We start from the raw sequence: 27,981 nt of genomic DNA, 5'->3' as shown, positions 1-27,981 counted from the left end.
GAAGTCGGAGTTTCCGTAAAACAGGTGGGGGAAACCAGTAGCTTAATCAGTCCTTCGAAGTTCTCAGAAACCTCACGGTTCTCTCACTGTTTGATTTGCTCTTAGTTTTAGCCAAGATGTCAACGCCTTTGGAAAAGCCGCAGATCATCGCGCACATTCAGAAGAGCCTGAACTACACAGTGTTCGACTGTAAGTGGATCCCCTGCAGCGCCAAATTTGTTTGCATGGGAAACTTCGCCAGAGGAACCGGAGTGCTGCAGGTGTACGAGGTTCAGCGTGGAGACGTGCAGCTCGTCAAAGAGGTGTCAAGTTTCTTCTTGTGCAGTTTTTACCAAAAATTGTCTTAATAATTTTAACAAAGTAGAGCTTAAACACTCCCTAGCTGAAAGGCTAAGCAGCTAGCTGGCGTTCTAGAACAATCTCAACACCTCGTTGTCATAGCAACCACAAGCACCGCTGACCCCAGGATTGATGGCGCGAGATTTTTAAATTCTGCTACACTGCAATCCGCGCATATGGTTAAGAAATAAATGAGGTAAAATAATGAAGCATCACTTGATCACTAAGTACTGAAGCCCCTGTGTTGCCCTTAAAGCTCCCTGCACACTTCTGGGTGATGCTGTGGTGCTGCCCCAATCCTATCACACCACTGACACACACACACTATAGTGTATGTTTTGCTGCTATAAGTTTACAAAACCCTGCAGCATGACTAACATAACATCAGTGTGTCCTCACAGGGTCAGAATTGTCCGCCAGCACAAAAAACAGGAGTGCTGTGGTCACTTTCTCAAGTGTATTGTTGTGCAAAATAAAGCAGTCTGGGAATACACCATATGGACAAAAGTATCTGGCCAAACATGTTAATTACTGCGTTCAGGTGTTTCAATCAGGCTTCTTTATTCCCAGTAAAGGGCAGCTTTAAAATACCAGAACATCTTGGACAATGCTGTGTTTCCAACTTCATGACAACAGTTTGGGGAAGGCCCTTTTCAATTTCAACATCGCTGTGCCACAGTGCACAAGGCAAGGACTATAAAAACATGGTTTTATGAGTTTGATGTGGTGTAGAACGGAAACACTGGTGCCTGTGTGTCTAATTCATAATGTAAGTCTATGCATCAATATCAGGTCTTCAGGTAGATCAAAATTTTGTAAATGAAAATCTTGTAAAATTATTTCATCTGAAGAGTTGGCTACAGCAAAAGAGGTGAAATATGAACACGTACACATAGGCAAAAGAAAAGAAAAAAAACAACAGTTGTATACGACAAACAAATATGTGTCCTGGTACAACTTCAGGTGTGACCCAGACTAAAATCTGCATATTTTCTTATATATTTGTTTGCATACTTAAGATCGAAAAGCCCAAGCCAATCAAATGTGGAACATTCGGAGCAACATCTCTCCAGCAGAGGCATCTGGCCACTGGTGATTTTGACGGCAACCTTCACGTGTGGTAAGAGTGACATTTTTACTGTCTATCTCTTAATTCCTTACATGTGTGGGCTGAGCTGGACTGTGAAATTTATTCATTAGGAATCTTGAAGCATCAGAGGTTCCAGTGTACTCTGTGAAAGGCCACAAGGAAATAATAAACTGCATAGACGGAGTCGGTGGGTTAGGCATCGGAGACGGCGCACCAGAAATCGTTACAGGAAGCCGAGATGGTTAGTTTGCCGTGGTTACGAATCCTGATGTTGTGTATCATAATGCTATCCTGGATCACAACATTATCTGATACATTTAACTGCTTGCAGTGCAATGTGAAATTGCAATGAAGATAAACGCATATATTTATTTAGCTTTTTTACCTGATTATTATTGTTGTTGTTGTTGTTATTATTATTATTATTATTATTATAATTATTATTATTGATATTATTTGATCTACATAATCTCACTTCCGTAGGTACAGTTAAAGTGTGGGATCCAAGGCAAAAAGACACATCTGTGGCAAACATGGAGCCGACGGAAGGAGAGACCAAGAGAGATTGTTGGACCGTTGCATTTGGTGTGTATTTATAGCACTAAAGGAATCTCAATAAATCATGATAATAATTCATAATAAGGAAATGGACATACTTTGTAGTATTGTGTTTTACATTCGCAATAACAGAAAGGAAAATGAAACTTGTGGAGAGAAAGGCTGAATCTGTTCATATCCAGCATTTAAATTTGAAAAACCCCTAATGGGATTGTCTTCAGGGTGTCTTCATCCTGTTATTTAAGTGAATAATGCTAAACACCCTTATTCACTTAAAATATATGTAAAACTGTTAAGAACAGAACGTAACAAACTCATTGAAGTTATTAATTATCCGCAGGAATCATATTTTTAGATTTATAGCTTGTAGTGTGATATTAAAAACTCTTAACATTGTGCTGTATGGTTATTGTACATACTGTATATTCCTTCTACATCTCAGGTCAATCCAGGACTTAATGGGATTTTTGATTGTGCAGAATAACAGTTTTAAGAGTTAAACTACTGTATAAATCCATGTTACACTAATGTACTTATCCCAGCATGTTACTATTGTTTTGATACCATCAAGGTAGAAAGTTTTCTCAGTACACTGGTTTCATGTTCAGGCTACCTGTTTCATGTCATCGTCACTGCTAAAACACTGGCCTCCTGATAATTTCTTTAATGGAAAGAAACAGCCTGGTTTGAAAAGGCAAAGGCATTTTGATTTTGCAGGACAATGCATGACCTTATACTGTGGACTATTGGTACAGACTATGCACATTATAAGAACTCGGATGGGAGTACAGTCCTGACTTTATCCAAGCCATTTCCACATGTTTGGGCCATTAATGGAGTTCCTGGGAGGCCAGCGTTTTAGACGATCAATCATAGTTCTGGTGTACAGAGAAAATGTCCTACCCAAACACTGGGATAAGTACATTATTGTAGCAGGGGACTATTGAGAAATAAAGGTAGTTTTTACTCTCATAATTGTGTTCTGTTATTCTGGGTAATCAAAAGTCTTGGTTTGACTTAAACACCCCTTGTAATTAAGGGATGAATTTCGGGCTGCACAATTAAAGGCTGCACTTCTCTGGGAAAATAATCCATGCTAGTGAAATTGTGTGAAATGCATTGCTTAACTTATATTAGTGTTATTTTCATATTACAGCATGTGCAAAAGTATGTTATTCTTCTCATACAGCAACAATATGCCAATAATTACAAATTTGCCTTATATTAAATGTTATAGCATGTCGAAGAGACAATTCCTGTTATCAGATGTTATCACAGTTTTTGGTTTATTTTCAGTTTTGTTTTGTTTTTAGCTGTTTTTTTTCACAGCATGATGTGTCTGATGTGTTTTTCTTCTTTTCCTTTACAGGTCATGCCTTTAACGATCAGGACCGCTGTGTATGCGCTGGGTATGACAATGGGGATATTAAGCTGTTCGATCTTCGAAACATGTCTCTGCGATGGGAGACGAATATTAAAAATGGCGTAAGTTTCCAAATCAGACAAAGATTTTCATAAAGCATATATGGGATATGTTAGATATGCGTTGAAGAGTAAGGTAGTCTGACTTATTTTATGTGAAGGGGTTACATTACGTTAATTAGGCTGCCAGGTAAATCGGAACAAAAAGACAATCGGATTTAACACAATACGTTGATCACACGAACAAAAAAGAAAAAAAAACAGTGGGAAAAGAATTTTAGAAAATGGAGAAAGAGGACAAGGAAGGAAGTATTCGATGGGTTATTTAAGGGCGAAGGGTGTAAAAAAAAGAGAATTTAAACTGAAAGCAAGATGAGGGAGATCAAGACCAGAAGGTGGCGGTAATGCATTATAGTATGGAACTAACTTAGGTTTAACTTTCTCTATTTTGGCCCAAGTGGAATAACAGAAACTTGATCCTTTTTTTTCTAAACTTTTTGGTTTAGTTTTAGTCAACAGGTTAAATTTAATCTAAAACACAGTTTCTAAATTCACTGCTTAATTAGAACATCATAATGTTCTAGAAGTTTCATAAAAAGTATTCTAGTACTGTGTAATCTTTCTTTATGTTGATGAGAAATAATACCCATCAATAGTAAACATTTTAAACCTTTCCATGTTGTATAGGTATGCAGTGTTGAATTTGACAGAAAAGATATTAACATGAATAAACTAGTGGCTACATCTTTAGAGGGCAAATTTCACGTCTTTGACATGAGGACGCAGCATCCGACCAAAGGCTTTGCATCTGTTTGTGAAAAGGTGAGACTGCGAGCAGTCGCTTACATGATATTATCACCGAAGTATTTATATTCATAGCTGTTCAATTTATTTACAGTATGGTATTGCTACTGTCTGTATTTAAGGCCCACAAATCTACAATATGGCAAGTTAGGCATTTACCCCAGAACCGAGATGTCTTCATGACAACAGGTGGAGCCGGGAACCTGCACTTATGGAAATAGTAAGTCAAAAAAAAAATTAAATGTAGTCATACTGTAAAGGAAAATGTTTCTCTCTCGCACACATCATTAATATCACACTAGTAAGTACGAGAGTAAAGTGTGCTGTGAAATGCTTTTTTTTTTTTTTTTTTAAACTAGAAGACATATTTGTTAAGCAGGACACAAAATATAGCTGTGTAAAGTCTTTTTATGCCAACCTTCCAGACAGTTATCCTGCTTGGCTAGTTATTTAGCTTGCTAACTAGCTTTTAAATTAAAGTTGCTACAGAAAATTTTATTTGAACTCCGCAAATACAGTTTTAAGCATTTTATTGCTTGTATTTACCCTTTATTCATTGTTTGCTTAAACATGACAAATGACATTTGAAGTTTAATATAGTCTCTTTACAGCAAGGAACATGAGAACTTAGATTAATTTTTAGATTAATTTTGATTTTTAAAAATTGATGATTTTGAAAAGAATTGATGACTCTGTCTTGTTGCAGTGAGTATCCAGAGAAGAGGAGTGAGAAGGATGGAGAAGGAGTGGCCAGAGGAGTGGCTGGGACACTCAATCTCTTGCAGAACGTCACTCTGTCCACACAACCCATCGCCAGCCTGGACTGGAGTCCTGACAAACAGGGCCTGTGTGTGTGCGCTTCCTTTGACCAGTCTGTGCGAGTCCTAATCGTCACCAAGTTGAACAGAGTATGAGTTCACGTCACATGACGCCGGGCCGTTATAGCAACAGTGAAAAAAAAAAAAAAAAAGCAACAGTGTTTTCTTTACAAAACCAAATGTGAACCTGGTTATATGCATAAAGTCTTAACTTTAAATCTTCTCCTGAATGACATTTGCCTTTAAATATGAAATGTTTTACAAACTAAACCATTTTGCAGTCCCAGACTTGTCATTTTGAATTTCTTTTCATTTTGCAAGTTCTTTGATTAACGATGTTAACTTCTGACATCCGCAATAACAGAAAGGAAAATGAAACTTGTGGAAAGAAAGAAATCTGAATCTGTTCATATCCAGCATTTAAATTAAAAAAAACTCTTGAAGGTCTTCATCCTGCACTGATTTGTTTGAATTCCTGCATAAACTGTTTTTACCTTGGTCATAAATTTCCCATCCAGTATGTCAATATACTTTTCGATGCAACCTTTTAAGAAGAGGGGGAAAAATAAGCATTTGCAGTTAAAATCAGGTTTATTAAGCTGGGCAAAATAAAGCAAAAAGAAAGTTCTATGACTTTCCCAGATTGGGAGGCAGCTGTGGATGCTCATACAGATTTTGCTTCATGAGGATGTGAACAATCTCTCCTGTGAGATCACGCATCTCCTGTGAGATCACGCATCATCTCGGTCACAGGCTTTATAGGAAACCTGTTGTAAACATCTACTGCAGCCTGTGGATCACTTTCCACCAGTAGGTTTGCCAGCCTGATGGATGCATCATGAATCTAAAATGCATCCATACTACCCACAGTGAGCACCAACTGTACAAAATGAATGTCGGATGAAGTGATGAAAATAAGAATCTAACCTGTGGAGACATGAAGATAACCTCTTGGTAGAGAGTGCAGGCCTGCTAGTGTGAGATTAGAGAATGTGCCAAGGCTCTGGCTAATCCTGGCTGAGGAACATGGGACTTTAGGTTCAGCGCTGCTGGAGTGGAGGCACCACTGGTCTCATTCTCCTTCTCCAAAGGTGCTATGAGAAGGATTAAAATCTTTTTTATTTTATTTTTTACTGGTCATTAGGGATCACCGGAGACCATCTGATATGATATTATGATGATATTTAGGTGCCGATTTGTATTTTGATTCTGTAAGCGTCAAGATTTTAAAGACCCCCTGATTCAATATCAGACTTTATAAAGATTTTTGTTACACTCCTAAACAAACTTAGCAATAATTTGTAAATAACACACAGGTTGCTTGTGATGAGTGTATGATTATAGAAGAACTGCAACATTTTACAAACTCAAATACAAACAAATATTTTTAAAAAATCTATTTTGGATTCAGTAAATTCCCACTTCCCTCTTATCTCTGCTGGTCATGGTCTCAGTATGTTTCAGAGTGTCTCAGCAGTTTCTTGTTCATGTTACTACTAACAAGTAATAGACATTGGATTGGTTGGCAGTCCATCCACTTGTTTATCACATGATTACTCTTAGGGACAATTTAAAGTAGCCAATTAAACGGATTGTCTCTTTGTGATGAAACCATAGAACCTGGTATATTAAAGAAAAAACATGCAGTGATTTTAAACAGCAGACTTTCAGAATCAATTACAGCAAATTTAAGATGAACACTGAGGTGTGGACAAACCTGCTGGGTTAGTGCTTTGGGTGCTGCACTCCTGTTTGGACTTGTTGGGAGAAATCTGGGGTTTGGTGCTTGGCCTGTCTCTGCTCTTTCCATTCTTCTTAACCACAGCCACTCCTCTGGTATAAAACAGAAAAAGGGACTCATGTTACTCATCAATTTTTTGGAAAGTAAAAGATCAACACATTTTTTAAAAATGACTCACACTATGAAATGACTAATAGGGTTAAAGCTATTAAATGCAGTATAAGGTTAATTACTGTCCTTGAAACATATGCTGTGCCTAAACGTATCAGATGTGTGTCTGTGTCTCAGATAGTAACCTTGCTCCTCTTGGAATTGCTTTGACCCCTCGAGTTGGAGCAGATGTTTTAGCAGTGGCTGAATTTCCACCTTGGGCTGCAGCTATTTTTTCAATCCCCTTTCCAGCCCCAGTGTGCTCAAATGACCTTTTCGCCTCCTTAATGCAGACTTGCTTTTCCGTTTTCTCCTTCTCTTTAGCCGAGCGCTCCTGCCACCATTTATGTTCTGAAATTTCAATCATACAGGATACTACTGTACAGTATATCCAAGTCAAGAGTTACACTGATAATCCCCAAAGGCTTGCCCACTGATTAGGTGTTCAGGAGGATCACTAGTCAGTGGCAATCCCTTCAGCATGATGCTAGCCTGGAAAATGAGGCAGGTGTCAGCCAAGGACGCTTGAGCCATTCCTGAGCCAGGGTCACTTTCACACCGGGCTAGTTGAGCCTGACCCAGCAGGCATAGTGTTGTGCTGCTGCAGGATCTGTTCATGACTCCTAGCTCACACACCTGCACAGACCAGAAAAAATGACCTCCAGTTAAATTTCAATAATGGTCTTGGTCTGGTACTCAAATACATTGAGAAAATATGAAAAGAGATCTTGTTAACAATTTAGGCCGTATTAACCTAGTATTAGGTCTGTACTCACTCGCTCGCTTATCGTCTATACCACTTGTACTTAGGGTCGTGGGGTGCCTGTAGCCCATTCCAGGAGACTTAAAGCACAAGGCAGTCTAGACAGGGTGCCAATCCATTACAGGGCACACACTCATTCACACACTATGAAAAATAAGGGACACCAACTAGTATAATCTGCAGGTCTTTGGACTCTGGGAGGAAACCAGAGGAAACGTCACATGCGCACAGAGACGCGAATTAAGCATGGCCAGGAATCAAACCCGGATCCTGGAGGTGCAAGGCAACAGTGCTAACCACTAAGCCACTGTGCCACCTTAGGTCTGTACTATATGAATAAAATTCTAATGAGTGCATGTGAACAGGTCACTCACTTTTAACTGCTGGTCTAGAAGTTCTCTGCAGGTGGCGCTGCACGAAAGTCATATGAGAGAAGACAGAGCTTGGCACCTCTTATTCATCCAGGATTGCTCAATTAAGTTCTCATGCTCAATGAGAATTTGAAGTGAAGCAAAGTGGGCATCTAGCAGCACCCTCTGGAACTGCTGAGTCACTTAGCCATGATCAATACACACTCTCAGAGCTCACGCAGCCATCACAGCAACACTGTACAGGAGAAACGTCAAACATACACAGTTAAGAGAATGAAAGAGCTCCTCAAATAAAAGTGTTATATTGTTGTTACTTGTCTGATAAACTAGCATTGGGCTCATCATTTGAGGCAAGGTTGTGTGTTTGGACAGCAAAGCTCCCAGCCTGAGACTATGGAGGACTAAACATGACATAAATAAATAAATGTGTAAATATTAAAATAAATAAATACATAAATAAATAAATGTGTGAATAAATAAGTAAATATAGAAGTAAATAAATACAATAAGCCCTGGAAAATTGCTAAATATATTCCTACTTTTGTTTATTAACATATTTCAAGATTTATTTATTTCTGAATTTCCACATTTCTTCATTTATTTATTTTTGCGTCACATTTCTTTATTTATCTATTTTCGATTTTCCACATTTTTACATTTATTTATTTCTGCATTTCTACATTTATTTATTTGTCGCTATATGCTGATAAGGTAGGCGGTCCCAGCCTAAGTCGAAACCGTGATTGGAAATGCAGAAATAAATATATTTAAAAATGTGGAAAATCCATAAATAAAGAAATATAAAAGAAATATATAAGCAGTGTTTTATTTAAAAAATCCAATATTTAGGATAGTCAGTACGAAATTACTATTATGTGTAGAGGCAAGACATTTCCACCATCCTAAAAAATGCAAATCTCGATGAATAAGAAAGCTTTTCAGGTTTTAACCTATACTGGTTAAATATACCTGGCTCCGTAAGTTTTTCTTTCGTAAGATTTATTTGTCTCATTTATTTGTATAGATTTATTAAATCATCTATGTTGTCCTTATCTATTGCAGTCTGTAGTCTTTTATCCCATGTTTGAACCTTAAAGAGATAAGGGGACACAAATAACAACACTAAAAAATAACACTATGTAATTTTTCTTTTTGGGGACTTGAGGTATAAGGCATGGTATACCCTGAACCCTGGACACTCACTACAGGTAATTATGATGGAAGAATATGTTTGAGGGCTGATACGTAATAACGATTTATATTACAGTCACAAATCTCAGAAAACTAAACTAAAAAATGCATAAGTGTGATACTCTGGTCATTCAGTACATGCAGGTCATCAGCTGACTTTATTGTATTGCCTCATAACATTACTGAGTCTAGACCTGACCACCTGAAGCAACCGCAGATCATAACACTGCCTTGTACTGTTGGCACAATGCATGATACATCGCTTTATGCACCCTTCACCCTTCAATCTGGAATAGGCTTAATCTGAACTCACCAGACCACATGACCTTTTATAATTTTTGTAAGTCGCTCTGGATAAGAGCGTCTGCCAAATGCCTAAATGTAAATAATTGCTTTAAAGTCGCATCTTTTTCCTCCTTGGCAAATTAAAGCCTTTTGTCAGATTAGTCTATTAAAGCGATCTCACATCGTGTTCACCATTATATTTCCAGGTTTTAATAATGTGTTTGATGGTTGTCAAACCAATTCTAATCATTTTTGCTTTCTTGCTTAATGCCACCTTCTGAAATACTGAAAACTTCTTTATATTTGGCCAAGCGTTGAATTTATGGTAATTTACAATTACTTTTGATTTGTACGGACTGCTTTACTGAGTCACTTTCAAGTCATTAAAGTAAACTTTAAACACTTACAGTACTTCTTGCACTATTTGAACCTTTATGCAGGTCTGTATGAAGAACCCAGATATTGGACACTCAGTCTACTTTAACCATGTACATTCCCACTTTAGCAGTTGTATCTACCTACCATACTGTATACTGTAGGTCTCTCTGTAGGTAAAGAGCCTTCTGGTTGTTACCCACCACTTGATATGAGCCATCTGTCATATTAAGTGCTCTACCTCGGATCCCTACCAACCAAATATGGTTTGGGTGGTGGACTATTCTCATGTGTTCGTTTGTGTTGTGTTTCTACACTGTAGTGAGATGTAGTGAGCACAACAGTGAGATAAGTAAAGAATATCTGGTAAACAGTGTTCATACGGTGCTTCCTTTAACAGGATTCAGTATTGGTTCTGAACCATAGTAATGGAATATTCCTTTTTGTGCATTTTAATGTTTTAAGTGCTATAACGTGCCAACAGCATCTCAGGAAGACAGGTGTGTCAGAGCAGGGGAAATGCCAAAAATATAAAATATGCGGGCCTTAAAATTCCCCTTAATCAAAAAATGACTTACATGAGTATTTCTAAAAAGAAGAAGAAAGGTTTGGATGGAGCTGGTGGCAGGAATCTATATTTAGCTCAGCTTGGTTACGTCGATGTGGTATTACTTCTCTGTGCCATCCTCAGTTGTTACTTCGATGTCTATTGGATTTAATCCTTCGTCCAGTTTTAAACACTTGGACCCATTGCGGAATAACTTGAAAACGCAACAAGAACACTCCTAAGTTTGATCTATACAGTGAAAGCGTTACACTCAACTCAGGTTTTCATACTTACAATTACTGTATATACGAGGCTCCAGAGTCGCTTGTTAGGACATCGAGTGTTAATTTACAAATGTGACTCGGCACTGTGGCTATGTACAGGGTCACGTTTGGCTTGATCCAAGGACACCGATCTCGACCGCTCAAGGACAGCTTTTCTAAATCACAATTATCCCTGTTAGACGAGGACACTTCGTGACAGATCAACTTCGGTTGTGTTACCTGCCTGTTTATTCAAAAGAAAGTGCTAACTTCATTACTGTAACCATGGGAACGGGCAACAGCATTGTTATGGGAAACAGGTGGACAGTGACAACAAACTCAAAAGCTGGTGAACTCGTCATGAATCATTCATTTTATTTTAAACTTCTTTTGTTAAGTCTGTCACTTGGTTAAAATTGACTACCAAGTAGACCAAATGGGCAAAAAAAGTTACTGTAAAGTTAATGTAACTGTGTTATATATAACAGTGTTGTGCTAAAGTATAATTTTTTAATTTAAACCTTTTTTTTTTTAGCTAAATGGTCTTCCCAAATTACTGTAGTGTGTGAGAGTGTATGTGCTCGCATGTGTGCTCCATGATTGACACTCTGCCCAGGGTGTACCCCACTTCATGCCCAAAGGCACCAGGCTTCCTGCGATCCTGTACAGGAGCAACAAAAGGAACACAGTGGCTTAGTGGTTAGCACTGTCGCCTTGCACCTTCGTGGTCCGGGTTCGATTTCCGACCACGTTTGATTCCCGCTCTGTGTGCAGGGAGTTTGCATGTTCCCCCATGCTTGGTGGATTTTTGTCTTAGGGTGTATAAGAGAAACTGCCCCTATTGCGTCATTTAGTTCTCAGCAGCTAATTGTGTGTGTATGTGGTTTAGGGGGAGGAGAGCATATCAGAGGCTACAGCTCTGGCAAAGAAGGCACTGTCTGGGTTCTGATGTCAGTGACAAAACTGATTTTACTGTTTTTGGGTAATTTGAGTCTTTGCTGATCATGTGTATGCCATACACAGTGTCAAAGTCTGGGAGCACAACTCCCACAATCATCTGGGCTACTCCCAATGGTGCTTCCAGCAGTTGGGCGGGCGTGCCTGGCTTGTTTTAGTTTTCTCAGGAAGTAAAGTCTCTGCTCTGATTTCTTCAGCAGGTAGGAGGTGTCAGTAGACCATGTGAGATCATGGGTGATGTGGATTCCCAAAAATTTCATGATAACAACAATGAAAACCTCCCTCAAGTTAATCTAAAGTAAGGTTTTGTGGTCTTTCTGAACTTTCTGAACTCCAAGATGATTTCTTTTTTTTATTTATTGGTGTTCAGGACCAGATAGTTGTCTACACACCATTCTACTTATTATTCTGGCATACTGTATGTGGTCAGTTTCTCCTAGAAACTCGCATCCACCTCCTTGGGTATGGATAATTGTGCTCTTAATGTTTTCTTTTCCACGTGTCGCAGCAAGCAGACCTTGATTCAAGGTGCCTGAAAGTGCATTCATGAACTGATCTGCGCTGCCTGGCCAAAAAAAATCACACTGAAACATTGTATTCCATCATCTTTGATTAAAGTACACAATGTGCTTTCAAAGTTTGAGTGATAATTATTTCTCATGTTCCCAGAACCACTTTTTCACAATCTGAATCCTGGAAATTGCCTCTGACATCAGGGAAGAAAAATTCCACTGATTCCACCGAACTCCAGATCATAACACTGCCTCCATAGGCTTGTACAGTGACCACTATTAATGATGGGTGTATCACTTTATGTGCTCTATTTCTCACCTTGATGCAACCATCACTCTGGAATTCATTTGACCACATGACCTTTTTTTATTGCTTTAACGTCCATCATTCTGCTCAGTGGCAAACTGAAGCTTTTGCCTGCTTAGCCTCACTAACAAGTGGTTTTCTTATGGCCACACAGCTGTTTATTCACAATCCTTAGTTCACTAATAAACATAGCTATGGTTTTGTGACAATTTTTTTTTATATGCAACTTCCAGTGTTTAAGTGATCTTAATTCATGTTTTTTTTCATAGTTCAGATGTGTTGACTGGTTCCTCTGCAAGTTTCTCCTTATTGCCATCTCAAGCAGTTTTTTCCTGCCACCATCACACTCAGTGATTGTCATTCATTCACTCAGTCATTGTTTAAGCCTTACATAGAAAAAAAATAAAATAAAAAAAAGATATATATATATATATATTTTTTTTTAAATAGTTCTACTTAATTAACTTTATTCTAAACCCTCACTCAGTTTCCTCCACTGCTATTCTCTATTCTTTTTGTTTTTTAATCTGAAAGAGATAATGGACTTGTCAAGATACATGTCAGAGACAATGTATATAATTGATGGGAAAGTTGGCGTTTCTAAAGCACCTACATTATTAGTGTATTGTTTACAACTCTAACAATTTACAAACACGAAATATAGAAGACATTGAGACTATTTTTCCATATTTTATGTATTTTTATTCTTGAACAAGTATACAAAAAGGACAAACCACTATTCTGAGTGAACATATTAATTCCAAGGCACAGTCATATATGCCCTTTAATCTCTCCTGAGCGGCAGATTCTCCTCCCGGATGCCTTCCTTGGTAATGATGCAGATCTTGAGTGCATCTCCAGTGTAGACGTCTCTCTCCGCAGCTGATATAAACACGTCTTTAACCAGTTGCACAGCTTTATCCAGTGTCAATGGCAGCTGCTCTACATTTTCCATGTTCTTGTATCCGATCTGTGTAAAACCAGGAGATAGATATCAAAGCTAATTTTATCACACTAGTGATTATTCTAGCTTCTGCATTGACTAAAGAGCATGATAACCAATAACATTAAACTCATAAAAGTATACTTAGATTATAATGCTGACTTGTTGATCATTATATATTGAAGCAACATATGATAAATTTTCCTGTACTCTATTTTATTGGATTACACTGTGAAGCAATGCTTCTCAACACTGAAAGACTTGCTGTCAGAAAAGGACTGTTAATGATTTGATTAGTTAAAACAGGAGTGCTGGTAGCTGAAAAAATACTAAAACGGGACAGACGATCCTTCAGACTCAGGGTTAAAAACTACTGGTGTAGAGGAATAAGTTTTAACAAGCAAAAACAGCCTCATTGCTTGGCATATCAAACAATTTTTTTTGTCTTTAGTCCTTATCTTCCTCCAGGTGCCTGTAAAGTATTTATAAGTATGAAAGTATGCAAAACATTTGTGTGCGCATTTTTTTTTACCAAAACTCTGTTGTTTTCAAAGGGTAAGATTTAATCTAAAAATAACATAAATGATAATACAGCCACACTGGTCTATACTATTCCAAATCAAAACCAAACAGTTTAATGCATTAAACTTCAATGAAGGAATTGGATATTACGTTAATCCACATGTACTGATGTGAAAGACAATTATTTATGTTTAAGTGCAAAATGACCAAATAATTGTCTTTAGGATTACCTGATTAAATTGGTACAATATAGGGCTGGGCGATAAAACGATAACGATATGTATCGCGATAGACACGTGATCGATATCAATAAAAAATGTGTTCGATAAAACGTTCGATCATTTTTATTCTTTGTCGGAAGAAAACAGGTCGCGAAGCTAGTTTGGTTGCTGTCATGCGCACTCGCTCCGATTCAGGAAGTATTAAAGGAAACAAGATGGCGCTTCACATCGCTCAGTCATTGAGTCTGCCCATGCTGTTTTCGGCGCTTTGCCGGATCTTATGTGATTTTGTGTCCAATTCCTGATTGAGTGTGTTTTGCTAGAACGCGGTGTTAGCTTCTCCGCTTTATTTTGTGACTTTAGACTTGTTTACATTTTAATTATTTGAGTTTTCCATGGTTATTGACATTTCAGTCTTAATAACTGAGGGGACTATTATCAGAGGAAGGTTAAGTTTTAAAATAAAAGTTTAAATGCAATATATTTTTCCCCTGGTCCTTATTTTAAATGGGTCATGTAAATATTAATAATTATCGATATTGACCGATATGAAACACTGATATCGTGATAGTTTTCAGCCATATCGCCCAGCCCTGGTACAATATGAAACGACTTTGCTACATTTTTCATCAGATATTATGCACGTCTTGCATTCACACGTGTGCACGCTGATTAGCCTAATGCCTCACACAAGCATGTCTGAATAGCCAACTGCCTAGCTCTCATATAGTAATGTAATCCTACCTGATTGTCAAGCAGGGGCTGCAGCATCGCACTTGCTGAGCCACCGGCTTTGTACGCGTCCCTCTGGTAGGATCCGACTGGATCAAAACTGTACACAGCACCACGACCTTAAAGTGAGAGACCAAAAAATAAATAAAAATGCATGAGCTGCTGCACAAATAATAAGAGGATGGCTCAGTCTTCTCTGCTCTTTTCCCAATAGGCAATACCTTCTTCATCAAGTCCACCGATTATGTTATAAACGTAGTATGGGAAAAAACGCCTGCCGTACAGAATGGTCGAGAGCATTGCTGCAATCGCTCCACTTGTCATGGTCTTGTTATTCGCGTGCTTGTACATCTGTCAGAAAGAAACAACTTGCATCAGGGAAAAAAAAGCATGAAAATATAAATGTTTAATAAACTGTAAATTTTTTTATATTAATGAGCATGTACTTTTTCTAAACATATAAAGAATCTCAGGAATTTTTTTTCTTCTATATAAAACAAGTAAAGACTTGCTTGCAGTTCAACACCAAAAATATCAATTCAATTACACAGTCAAGTATTAACTAAACCTGACAAAACTGGCTTATACACTTGACCTTACAACAGCCCAATTATTCTCTCTTAAAGTATGACTAAACAGGTAGACATGTTAACAGGCAGTGGACAGACCGTCTTTAACTCACCAGCTATCAGATAAGTAACAAGTCACTCCTACCTTGAGCCTTGCATCGATGATTTTGGTCAACGTCAAACAGTCCCCGTGGAATCCGCTGCAGCCGATCACTGTCTGGTCTGTCCTGTGTGTGTGGAAGAGCTCAGAATCAGCAATCAAATAGCTCTGTGTAGCCCAAGTACAATGTAGTTTCTTTACATTTATATTAAAACCAACTGTAAAGCTTACAGTTTATAGCACTTCGGAGAGTCTCGGCTATGGATCGAGTAGCCCTCGCTTAGACGTGTATCGGACGCCACTAAAGCAAAATCTTCTCCAGCCACCGCCAGCACAGTCCTTGAGAACAAAACACATAAGACAGACCATGTTACTGTTAAGACAAATTCTTAAAACTCCTTATTAAATGGCTTGATTCTGTAATTAAAAAGAAATTAAATGTTGAAACAGAACATCAGAGTGATAGTGCTTTGGGGTGCCTGGCTGATTAAGGCTTCTCTGACAAGTCTATGCCCTAGGTCTCACGTACCCTACAGCGTTACCCACAAGCACAGTCTGCCGTGCACCTCCCCGAATACACGTCACATGCAGTGTGATCGGTCCACACGGTAGCATGTCTTTTTTGGTTGCTTCTTATTATTAAATGTTTCCATTTATAAACAGAGTTCAACATTTAACTGAACATCTCCTCAGACATCTCTTGTATTTCCATTTTCGTAATTTCAGTAACTGTTGTTTAACATCTATCCAACTTCTGCAAGATCCGCTTAGTTTTATTCAACGTTGTTTGTAATACACCAAAAAAAAGGAAAAAGAACGACAGTGGCAAAGAGACTAAGCAGCGTGGCATAATCCCCAAGACCCTATTTAAAAAAAGCGTTTAATTGGATGCATGCAAGACTTGTACAGAATGAGCCATTTATTTAATGTATACATTATATCTAAACAAACTATAAAGTTGACACAAGATGATCTCCAAAACTATTTATATAAATTATTACTAGATATGCTAGATAAAAGTATAGTGAAACCTCAGATTGAGAGTAAGGCGGTTTGCGAGTGTTCCGCAAAACGAGCAAAGATTTTTAATAAATTTTGACTTAGAAAACGAACAAGTCTTGGTTTACGGGTACCGAGTATCATGTATCACGCATGTGCTTCTTGTTTTGATCCCGAGCGTCACGTGTTCACAACTGAGCCTACGGTTTTTCTCTCTCGTGTGCTGCGGAATTGTGGGTAATCGTCTCCCCTGCTTAGTGCATGTCTCTTAGTGGTATAATCAACATCCGTGCACGTGTGTACTGTTTACCATAACACTGATCATGTGTGTGTGCCTAAAACACATTTTATTTTGTGTGCGTGTGTGTGTGTGTACAGCGCAAGTATAAAGCAAAAGCAAGTCTCATTAGAGAGGTTAAAGATCCACCATTCTCTCTCTTTGTATCAGCCTGCTCATTGTGTCTGTGTGCGCGCGTCATTGGACACCATGCCCTGTGCCCCTTGGTCCCCCTTTGCAGCGATAACGGCTTCCACTCTTCTTGGAAAGTTGTCCACAAGATTGTGGAGTGTTTCTGTGGGAATCTGTGCAAATCCATTTTGTAGAATATCTATTAGGTCAGGCACTGATGTTGGATGAGAAGACCCATCTCATGACCTGTTCCAATTCATCTCAAAGGTGCTCGATAGGGTTGAAGTCAGAGCTCTGTGTGCGCCTGTCAAGTTCTTCTACACCAAATTCATCAAACCATGTCGTTATAGTCATTGCTTTGTGCACTGAGGCACGGTCATATTGGAATAGGAAAGGGTCTTTCCCGAACTGTTGCCATGAAGTTGGAAGCATAGCATTGTCCAAGATGTCTTGGTATAACACTGAAGCATTAAGATTGCCCTTCATTGTGGACTAAAACACCTTAAGGTTTGGCCAAATACATTTGTCCACATAGTGTGTGTCAAGGAAGGAAAAGAACAAGAGCAAAAATCTATATTCAGTAATAAACCAATTTGAGATAAGTAAGGTCATGTCAATCAAACACAAACTAGCTCAATGTTAAAGCGAAACTGAATGATGATTGTGCAGCTAAAGTAGCTAACAAAGCTAAAACACACCATTGAACGCAGTGAAGAAATTATTACTGTGCATATAAACGAATAATCACTAATTTAATTAGGCTTAATATAAATTAAACCTCAAAATTAGAAATTACAGATTTAGCACTCACAACAGCTAGCTAGCTACCGCTTAATAAGATTATCACAACGATGACTTCGCCTCGTTTACATGACTTCTATACCCGGAAAACTCATCATTTCGTATTCAAGATATAATTTGAGAGATTTATTTCTCAGACCTGTTATAAAACCTCGATATTTTAAACCATGGACTGAGGCTGATGCCTGCTTAGCGACACCTTGTCAAAGAAGATGACAAAGCCGGCTCGGGGCGTTTTAGCATTTATTAGCATTTATTGTTCATTTCTTACCCTCCATTAAAGGCGTAAGGAGAGAATTTGTGCTCTACAGGCCCGGTGTAGTGATACTCCTTCATCTTTCCGTTTTCTCCAAAAGCCTGTGTGGACAGCATGATGCACCTGAACTGAAAGCGCAACTTTTCCTCACAAATCTCGCTGTCTCACTGCAACATGGCGGACGGAAGTTGACTTGTTAGCTCCTTCCGGTCTGTAGCGTCACTGGAACGGAATAAGTAACACATTTAAGTAATTTCATTTCTAGTGTAAATACAAATTAGGGAAGCTATTTACTTTATTATTATTATTATTATAGAAAGACTTAACTAAGCATTTCCCTTTTCTTAGGATAAAGTCATTCAGTTTTTTGACCAGTTTTTTTATTTTATCTTAACAAACTATAGTTTTGGCAAATCTTCCCAAACTAGGGCATCTAGGTTAGGACATATAGCATATGCATTACACACGTATTTTTTTTTTTCAACAGTTGTTTACAGATTTTTTGCAGGGTAGAGGGTACACCCTGGCCAGGGTGCCAATCCATTGCAGGTCACCCCCACATCTACCCATTTAGACACTCACTATGGGCAGTTTGGGAACGCCAATTAGCCTAGCCTGCATATCTGTGGGAGGAAACCGGAGTGCCTGGAGGAAACCCACCAAGCAACGGGAGATATAGACGAATATGTAGAAATGTATTTCTTCTTTTACACCAAGGCCTTTAAACTTTATGAATCCATAAAAAGTAGATCTTAAAGCATTTTTTATATGTACATTTAATAACTGGTGTTACTCCTCTTCCTGGTAACACCAATGATGGTAACACAAATGACACCAATTAAGAGAAAAATCATAACTATTTATAATATAGTTACACATGGTTTTAAATTATGTAAAAATCAATCAATTATTAGATATAATAATTTTTATGTAAAATTTGTGACAGTTATAAATATAAAATGAGTAACACCAATGACAGACTTAAAAGCTTTGTTTAAAATTGCTAAATAAATTATGGAATTTCTAAAAAAAAAATAAAAAAAAAATTAGAAAGCCATCTGACGTACCTTTTGCATTTGTCTACTGCTCTTCATCTAGCGACGTCTGACGCAGGAACCATTTCATATTGTCAAATGTATTTTAAAATGTAACTATTTTTGTGTAACAGTAACACCAATGACATAGTTTGGGGTAACTGATATTAATTTAATATTATTTATTATAATCAACTGGTGTTCCATGATTTTGGTGTTTAACTTATTTTATATGATGTTAATGTTGTTGTGAATCAGATTTATTTCATGAACAAAGCATATCTTTAGATGAAAAGTATATATTCCCACTTCCATGTATGATCTTGGCCTTTAAATAATGCTACAATTAAATACTTAGTATTAAAATAAGAAAATGTATTTCATGATTGAAACTACATACTATATTTTTTTAACATATACTAGTAATGTGTATTTTATGTTAATTTAAATGATTTTGGCATCAGCAAAACTAGGTGACAGAATTTTATACCATTTTGTAGAATATTCTCAGCTGACTGTGCCTTTAAAAAGCTTGGGAAAAATTCATAAAATTATGTCATGACTTTTGACATAATCCTAAATCACAGACTTTTGGTAGGCTGAATGACACCTTTTCAGTCAAGTAGAGGTGCACTTGTGCAGGTATTTGAAGAACTACCTTTAAACTCAGTGTCTCTTCGTTTCTCTTCAGGAAAATCAAAAGAAATTAGCCAAATCCTCAGAAAAATCTCCATGAGTCTGGTTCATTCTTGGGAGCAATTTCCAAATTCATGAAGGTACCATGTTCATCTGTACAACTAATACTAGGCAAGAATAAACACCATGGGACCACAAAGCCATCATACTGCTCAGAAAGAAATCATATACTTTGGTACAAAAGGTAAAAATCAATCACAGGGCAAAAGCAAATGACCTTGTGAAGACACTAGAGGAAACAGGTACAAAAATATCCACCGTAAAATGAGACAGATATCAATATAACTGTATAGCCTGCTTAGCAAAGAAGAAGCTGTTGCTCTAAAACCATCATACAAATGCCAGACTACGATTTGCTGCTGCACATATTGCCAAAGATCTCCCTTTTAAAAGAAATGTCATTTGATCTAATGAAACAACAGTTGAACTGTTTAGCCTCTATGACTAACTATCATTATGTCTGGAGGAAAAATGTGGAGGCTTGCAAGCTGAAAAACACCATCCCAATTGTGAACCATTGGGGTGGCAGTGTAATGTTGTGTGGGTGCTTTGCTCCAGGAGGTACTGGTGGACTTCACAAAATAGATACTATAGCATCATGAGGAAGAAAGATTATGTCGATAAATTGAAGCAACATCTCAACACATCAGCCAGGAAGGTAAAGCTTGGTCAGAAATTCAATTCAGTTTAATTTTATTTGTATAGTCCTTTTAGCAATTGTGATTGTCGCAAAGCAGCTTTACACAATTAAAAGAAAATTATCAAAATTTGTAAGAAAATGATGGACAATGACCTAAAGCATACTTCCAAAGCTGTGAAAGAATGGCTTAAGAACAATAATGTTAAGGCACTGGACTGGCCCTGCCCTTAATTTAATAGAAAATTAGTAAAGAATTGATGAAGCTTTTATGAGCAAGGAGACCTACAAACCTGAATCAGATACCAGGACTATCAGAAGGAGTATTTAGTTAAAATTCAAGTAACCTATTATATGAAGCTACCTGAAAATTTTTAAAGTTAAACAATTTAAAGTCAATGCTATATATATATATATATATATATATATATATATATATATATATATATATATCAATTCTTTACTAATTTTCTATTAAATTAAGGGCAGGGCTAGTCCAGTGCCTTAACATTATTGTTCTTAAGCCATTCTTCCATATATATTGGTGTATTAAAACTTCTGACTTATTTTTAAGAATATACAGTATAAAAATCATATGAAAGGTTTAGATAAGTGTTTTTAATGTCTTTCTTTTGGGTGTATGTGAGTAATTATGATTTTACTCATTAATGAGGGATGAACTTTCACCAAGGTTATTATTTTTCAATTTACATAAATATTATAATTGTTGCATGATTCACCATACTATTGAATCATTCAATATACTTGAATGATTCAATAGTCATCATCATCGATGTCATCACGCTGATGTTTCCCAATGATCAGCTCCTTGTTATAATTTTCACAAACAAACAGATCAGATTAAAGCAATCTGACAAATGAAATTTATTAACAGTCTGTGTCTTTAGTCACCTCCAGGCCAGGACATGCTGGAACTCGTTCTAACAGGTGTTTCACATCAAGGTGCGTCACAACCACCACACTGTGGAAGCTTCTTTCTGCATTTAGTCAGACGTATGAACAATAAATTGTCTTACAAGGTGACAAGACACCTTGTGGTTATCACTGACAGCACTGTCTTGGTTTTCAAGATGCAATAAATTTAGTGAACTATTGGTATTTTAACTGTTAAATAGTATTGATTTGTTTTTTACTTACAGTGCATTGTCTTTAACTCGTATCAACCTATGTCTTTCTAACCTGGATAAAATAATTACTGAAGATGACTATACGAGCAAGTGTAAAATTTAAAAGTGTATGTATTTTAAGCCAAAGGTTTACAAAATAATTAGGTCTGGAAATAATGCCAAATCTTGTGGAAAGTTCATTAATAAATAAAGCCAGAGATGTAGCTGAATAATATTTAAAAATGTACATAGTTATTGTGTAAAAGTTTTTTATTTAAATTTTTTAACTTAAATCTATATCTATATCCATAATATCCAAGGGTACAAAAACCTTTCAGGTTCTATGTTTGACTGATAAGACAGTGTATAAGAGATAACTGTTTTACTTCAAGTTAACTAATATATATACCTGGAAATTGGAAACCACTGCAGCAATTAGTAATTAGTTTTGTATGTTTTTTTTTTTAACATGTGCATGTATTGGTGAGATTGACAATTTTGTTTACATTTATTTTTAGTTAACTACTGACAAGATTTCTCCTAAATTCAAAACTATTGTGATTAAGAGTGTAACTCTAATCTAGAGGGTAACTTCATACCACTCTTTTTTGCAAAAAAGCAAACAGCTCAGCTTTGCTTGATGGTTTGTGACCATCCATCTTCCACTTGATAACATTCCAGATGTTTTGGGGAGTAAATTGCAGTAGTCTCTTATTTTTTTCCAAAGCTGTATATATTCATTCATTCAGTCATTAGATCAATCATCTTCTTTACCACTTATGCCTTAAAGGGTCACAGGGGGCCTGGAGCCTATCCCAGGACACTTTGGGTGCCAATCCATCACAGGGCACACACACTACAAGCAATTTGGGATAGTCAATTAACCCACTGTAATTGTGTGAATGAGCGTGTGTGCCCTGTGATGGATTGGCACCCTGTCCAAGGTGTACCTTTCCTTGTGCCTTGTACCTGATACGGATGATGAGTTAGTGAGTGAGTGAATAAACCTTATCCTCGTCTTGTCCTGTGGGTGGAAACCTGAGTACCCAGAGGTTAGGTTAGGTTTAGTTATCAATACATTATTTAAAGGGATAATTTGGTTATTAATACTTTGATACCTTTCATTTCAAACAACAACTGACCTATGCATAGAATTGAGGTTAATGACAGGGTTGTTCTCAACAAAATCTCAAACAAAGGCTTCTTTCAGAAAAGCCAGTTCGACCAGGTCACGACTTTGTTGATATTTTACCCCTTTTTCTTAAATTTGACTATAATCCTGTAAAACCGAGAAAAGAGGATTCAAAAAATCCTGGTTAGTTATCTCTAGACTGTATATTAAAATAAATGACAACATCACAACACATCAAAATAACTGAAGATCATGCAGTATTTTTAGCTTTAATAACTCAAATTAAACTAAATGCAAATAATTTGTAAACAAATTGTCTTAATGCTTTGGCTGAATAACATTAAGAAATCAGTTTTTGGTGTAATAACCCTGATTTGCAATTACAGCTTCCATGAGTTCTGGCATGCTTTCCAGCAGTTTGTCACATTGCGATTAAAGAATTCCTGGTTAGTTGTCTCTGCGAAAGTCCAACCTCAACAATCCAGTCTGTTGGATTTTGGTTAATACATTGTGCTTTGTAGACTGTGGGGGTCTATTTACTTGTTGCATGTCTGTGTAGTCACACCAGGTAGAAAATGCTTTTATTAAAACTTTAAGTAGTATACTGACCGCTGTGTGTACTAGCAGAAAGTAAAAGTGTGTGTCTGTGTGAGGCTCCTCCTGCTCTGGAGCGTGTGTAGATTTGCCTTTCAGGTTACACTGGGTGGGGACGTTTATAGTTAAACTGAGAGACACAACAGGGGAGCAAACAAGTCGGCTTTATCCTCCGAGCAGTTCGCACTCGCCGCTTTCAGACATGTTTCGTTGTGGCATCGCGTATCCCCGGTGCAGGTGGATTCTGCCTCTCCTGCTGTTGTTCGCCATTATTTTTGATATAATCGCCATCGCGGCTCAGTCCGGATGGGTGGAGGACGAAAACGCCAAGTCGCACTATGCGAGTATGTGGGAGCAATGCCAAGGCCGCAACAACAACTGGAGGTGCAAATCTCTCATGGAGTTCCGTAAGTTTGATCAAAAGTTATAATTATCTTTGTCTTTTTTTTTTTCTTCAAATGTTGCCTAAATTTTTATGTGGATATTTGGAACACGGCCTTTAACGACTTTAGACCAACTCGCCCGAAGTATAAAATACACCGCTACACAACCACGCAGGTGTGCGCGCTGTGGCTTTTGTCCTAAAACGTGCACTGTACGTAAATGTAAAATTGTTTATCGTTACTTTATAGTTAAGTATGTTCTTTAACACTTTTTAGTACAGAAGTACGCGGTTTGAGACGCGACCATAGCCTCGCTGACTTTCCCGTTCTCCCTCCCTAAGGAAGTAGCCTCCTTCATGACGCACATGCGCACTTTCGAAATGAGTTTTTTTTTACATTTTGTTGTCGTTTTGTAACGTTTAATTTAAGCAAAAAGAAAGTTACTTTTTTAGAAAGTTTACTAACTATATAGGGATAATTTGGTTGTTGGAAAATGTAAATTATTTAAATCGAGAAAATGTGTGAAGAATATGGCTCGTTTAGCCGGTAGCCAGACGTGTGTTTTACTTAAACAGGTGTGTGTGTGTATGTCTGTTTGCCCTCAGGTGCCAGACGCCATTTTGTTTATCTGCCTTGTAGTCAGCCTGTCTGTAATTTTTATTTTTTTTGAGTGGGTTGATGCACTGTGCTCTTGTATGGTTCTCGTTTTTAAAGTTAAACTTTTTTAAAGGCTTTTATATATATATATATATATATATATATATAATTTTACAATTCCTGTTTCTGTTCCTGTACAATAAACAATTTCAGAGATATGTTTAAATTCAAATGTAATTTAATTGTTTATATAAGGCGCCATTGTATCCCAAACAACTTACACCTGAAACAAATTCAGTCCAGACATTAATTTTTCTCTCTCTCTCTTTTTTTTTTTTTTTTTTTTGTAAATGTATGACCGAAAAATAATTGCCTAGTTGTGAAAAGAACAGAGCTAGTTGTGTACAAAAACTAGACATAAGTAAACACGTTTAAGTACTTTGGATCAGATAGTTCCCAGTCGTACTCTGAATCACACATTGTTTTGAAGTTTAATAAAAGTATTATGAGTCACTGCATTTTTTGCAGTCTGTTTACGCTTAGTTTCTGCCTGGGTGTGGACATATGAATCAATCACACACCAGTGAACGAGAACGCCAAAAACAATATGTACACTTACTGTTTATTCCCACGATAAATTAATGTCTCCCAAAGCTGTTAACTGCTAACATTGTAAAAGTCACATTGGTCTCGTTTTAATTCTAATCAAATTATAATAATATAGTCACTCATATAGGTAGTTTATAGTAGTCTTTTAATAAAGAATGTGTTTGTGTGCGTTTAGTGAATAATGTGCTAACAGAAAACACCATATTTTGCCTTTCTCAGCATGGGCTCAGGCTGTCGCTGCGCTGATGATCATTGGCCTCATCATCCTCATCATAGCCTTCATCATCTCCTGTGCTGCACTCTGCTGTTCTCTTAATATTCCGATCTTGCCAGCCATTGGAGGTATCCTATTTGTTGCTGGTAAGAATAGCTTTAAATTATCAGAAATGATCAAATGTCTTTGATTTAATGTGTTTTTAGAATGTACAAATTTTAGTACTGTTTAACAGTTTGCTGAGGGAGCTAATTTGTGAATAGTAGCCAAACCGCTTATTTTTGTTCCAGTTGAAATGGAAGTACGTTGTACAAAGGAAAAACGATAGCGTCAGTCAGACAGCACATGCCCGAACAACGGCAAGCCTTGGGCTCTTTCCAAGTTATTTGTGGAAGTTGCGCACCTCTGGCCACCACCCTCAGTTTTGTTATGCTTGTTCGCTGTGGGGCTGGGAGTGGTTACTAAGTTACTTAGTGTCCCCAAACACAAACACACACCAAAACCTGTTGTGACTTTTTGTACAGTCAGCCCCTTTTGCTGTCACACAGTCCACACTGCCTTGTACAGCATTAACCTAGGTGGTAGAGCAGGAAGAGCCTGTCCTCAATGAGTAATAATCAGGGGTGGAGTAATCTTATCTCTCACACTCCTGTGTGAAAGAATTACAGTTACACACCCTAAAGGGCGAGGCAGTTGCACTGATGTGCAAGATTTTCAGTCTCGTCTCAACCCTTCCCTGCGGTGGTGGAATCATTCCTGGGACTGTTTTTTTAAAAAGAAATTTAGGAGTGATAAAGTAAAAATAAATAAAGAACTACTAGAAGTAGTGTTTTGGTTTTTTTTTTATTTTTATTATTCTGCTCATATTAGGCCATCGGATCTGATTACAGCATAATTTTATTTTTTTTGTATTTGATCACTTAAATATGTGACTTGTGTCTTTTCAGCGGTAATCCACATCATCGCTCTGATCATTTACCCAGTAAAATTCAACGAACTAATATTCGAAGGTAACTACGACTACACTTGGGCGTATGGTTTTGGCTGGGGAGCCACCATCATTATGATTGGTTGCTCAATCATGTTCTGCTGCCTTCCTAAATATGAAGATGAGCTCAGCGGCCTAGCGAAGCCCAAATACATCTACGAGTCTTCTTCTTAAAAGCCTTCTCCATCTTCCTACATACCACGCTCCATTGCTTTGACTTAATATTTTTAAAGCTTCAAAAACAGGACCTCTCTCAATCTCAAGATAAGATCCAAGTTTACTTAAAGAGAATTATGGGAAACATAAACAGTATTTTTGCCTTAACAAGGATTATTTATACTCCACCGTGCATTCTTCGGTAATCCTGGCCATAGCTATTTTAATGTCTTTTGAGGCGACATTTCAGGTTTTTAACAGATCATCATCTAACAATTTATTTTTCTCTTCTATGCACATACAAACCAGGGGGTCTTGATTAAAGCACTTGGGGAGAAAAATTTAAGTACTCAGCCGAGCATTGGATAAAGACCACTTAATTAACACTGTACCAAGATAATGGTACAGATAATTACCATTATCTTGTCTTTGGAATAAGTATATTTTCAGAGGGCCATTTCTTATAATTGAATACTAACTCTTGTAGACTTGCACAGAATTTTTAGTAGCTAGAATTTGTAAAATTTGTATTGAAAGTATTCAAAATTCAAGTGTGTTTTTGAAGCATTACTCATACTGACCATTTAGAGAATTCTTTCTTTATATACTACTGTACACTATAATACTGTCCTCAGATGCTGTATAGGTTGTGTGTGTTTGGTGTGAAAGGACTGACGAATGTTTCTGTTGCTCAAGCAAAGTGTGTTTTTTTGTTTGTTTTTTTTTTGAGAGAAATATGCATTCTATACATGGATGTTGGGAAAAAGTCTTGTATAGTCCGACACTGCAAATGTTCATTAGGGTTTTTAGTTTTTCAATAGGGTTTTCACACTAATAGTGCTGATTTTCACATTAGTTTGAAATGTTTGACTTAATTTTTTCTAGTTTTCATTGCAAGCGAATGCAAAATAAAGGGAGACCAAAATGTTTAAATACAAAGTGTTGGTATTGGTGTCATTTCTTTAAAAAGTTACGGTGATTCAAATATTAATTTTACATTTTTCAGCTGGGAGGATTTCACTATTAACCTAAACATGAACATTTTAAGTAGCAGCACGCGGTGAACATTGCTGTCTTGCAGCTACACGGTTTCTAGTTCCATTCTGACCTTAGGTTACTCATCTGCGGAGTTTGGTATTTTCCCCTGTGTCTGTGTGGATATCTATAGGGTTCTCAGGTTTCCTCACCTCCCAAAAACCCACCAGTAGAAGGACTGGCTTTGCAACATTTTTGTCAATGTGAATGAGCACGTGTCCACGGACAAACTAGAATCATATTAATTAAGGCTGGGTTTTGGATCTGCTATGGCCCTGACCAGAATAAATTAAATGAGTGAGATGATAATTCCATATGTTGTTGGGAGATTTCCTTATAAGAGTTAAATAAATATTATCTTATATATCGTAAGTGTACACACTTCAGTCACCCATAGTATAGTGTAGTAGGTGTGTATTTAAATTAACAGTACATGGCAATGAATTGTAATTAAGTTATATAGATATAATAACTTGAATTGTATTTTAATCACTTTTAGTAGTAGATGTGCTTATTTACATATGATTTTTTCCATGAAACTTTAAAGCACTTAAACTCTGTAAACTAATGCATGCAAAATAAAAGTTCATTCTGTCTTTATTACATACGCACACACTAAAGTTCTATTCAAGGCTACCATGATTGTGATTTAAACTGTGGAGTTCGGAAACAAGGTTGAAAAAAAGCAAAAGCACTGGTGGCATTTTTTGGACAAATATGAAAGCCAAACGTGA

The 27,981-nt window shown here is 37.2% G+C and overlaps 3 protein-coding genes across 3 annotated transcripts; 2 read left to right on the top strand and 1 right to left on the bottom strand.

The window, feature by feature from the left end:
- Window positions 1–8: 8 nt before the first annotated feature.
- Window positions 9–5,301, top strand: dnaaf10 (dynein axonemal assembly factor 10). Its single transcript, XM_053502932.1, has 9 exons — window positions 9–24; window positions 106–302; window positions 1,359–1,459; window positions 1,540–1,670; window positions 1,913–2,014; window positions 3,357–3,472; window positions 4,097–4,231; window positions 4,336–4,433; window positions 4,920–5,301. The coding sequence occupies exons 2-9, from the start codon at window positions 117–119 to the stop codon at window positions 5,125–5,127; spliced, it is 1,077 nt and encodes a 358-aa protein (XP_053358907.1). The 5' UTR covers window positions 9–24; window positions 106–116; the 3' UTR covers window positions 5,128–5,301.
- A 7,871-nt stretch (window positions 5,302–13,172) lies between these two features.
- psmb1 (proteasome 20S subunit beta 1) lies at window positions 13,173–18,236 on the bottom strand. The gene is made up of 6 exons (XM_053502144.1): window positions 18,061–18,236; window positions 15,812–15,919; window positions 15,626–15,707; window positions 15,133–15,262; window positions 14,924–15,030; window positions 13,173–13,463 (listed from the first exon to the last, which is right to left on the bottom strand). The coding sequence occupies exons 1-6, from the start codon at window positions 18,159–18,161 to the stop codon at window positions 13,278–13,280; spliced, it is 714 nt and encodes a 237-aa protein (XP_053358119.1). The 5' UTR covers window positions 18,162–18,236; the 3' UTR covers window positions 13,173–13,277.
- Window positions 18,237–23,362: 5,126 nt separating this feature from the next.
- Window positions 23,363–27,151, top strand: perp (p53 apoptosis effector related to pmp22). The gene is made up of 3 exons (XM_053502145.1): window positions 23,363–23,672; window positions 25,074–25,214; window positions 26,016–27,151. Exons 1-3 carry the CDS (start codon window positions 23,468–23,470, stop codon window positions 26,228–26,230), a joined length of 561 nt encoding a protein of 186 aa, XP_053358120.1. The 5' UTR covers window positions 23,363–23,467; the 3' UTR covers window positions 26,231–27,151.
- The last annotated feature ends 830 nt before the right edge of the window (window positions 27,152–27,981 follow it).

Source organism: Clarias gariepinus, chromosome 8 (assembly GCF_024256425.1).
Source record: "Clarias gariepinus isolate MV-2021 ecotype Netherlands chromosome 8, CGAR_prim_01v2, whole genome shotgun sequence".
NCBI classification, from domain to species: Eukaryota; Metazoa; Chordata; class Actinopteri; order Siluriformes; family Clariidae; genus Clarias; species Clarias gariepinus.
The sequence above is the reverse complement of the archived record's forward strand: the minus strand, read 5'-3'. Positions and strand labels throughout refer to the sequence as shown.

What these genes read in the sequence shown, in the direction of transcription:
- dnaaf10 (XM_053502932.1), top strand. Translation starts at nt 117, where the DNA reads ATGTCAACGCCTTTGGAAAAGCCGCAGATCATCGCGCACATTCAGAAG. An exon ending in TTGTTGGACCGTTGCATTTG is followed by an intron (nt 2,015 to 3,356) that starts GTGTGTATTTAT and finishes TTTCCTTTACAG; the next exon opens with GTCATGCCTTTAACGATCAG. An exon ending in AGACGAATATTAAAAATGGC is followed by an intron (nt 3,473 to 4,096) that starts GTAAGTTTCCAA and finishes CATGTTGTATAG; the next exon opens with GTATGCAGTGTTGAATTTGA.
- psmb1 (XM_053502144.1), bottom strand. Translation starts at nt 18,161, where the DNA reads ATGCTGTCCACACAGGCTTTTGGAGAAAACGGAAAGATGAAGGAGTAT. An exon ending in TCTCCGAAGTGCTATAAACT is followed by an intron (nt 15,708 to 15,811) that starts GTAAGCTTTACA and finishes CCACACACACAG; the next exon opens with GACAGACCAGACAGTGATCG. An exon ending in CGGTGGACTTGATGAAGAAG is followed by an intron (nt 15,031 to 15,132) that starts GTATTGCCTATT and finishes TCTCACTTTAAG; the next exon opens with GTCGTGGTGCTGTGTACAGT.
- perp (XM_053502145.1), top strand. Translation starts at nt 23,468, where the DNA reads ATGTTTCGTTGTGGCATCGCGTATCCCCGGTGCAGGTGGATTCTGCCT. An exon ending in CAAATCTCTCATGGAGTTCC is followed by an intron (nt 23,673 to 25,073) that starts GTAAGTTTGATC and finishes TGCCTTTCTCAG; the next exon opens with CATGGGCTCAGGCTGTCGCT. An exon ending in AGGTATCCTATTTGTTGCTG is followed by an intron (nt 25,215 to 26,015) that starts GTAAGAATAGCT and finishes GTGTCTTTTCAG; the next exon opens with CGGTAATCCACATCATCGCT.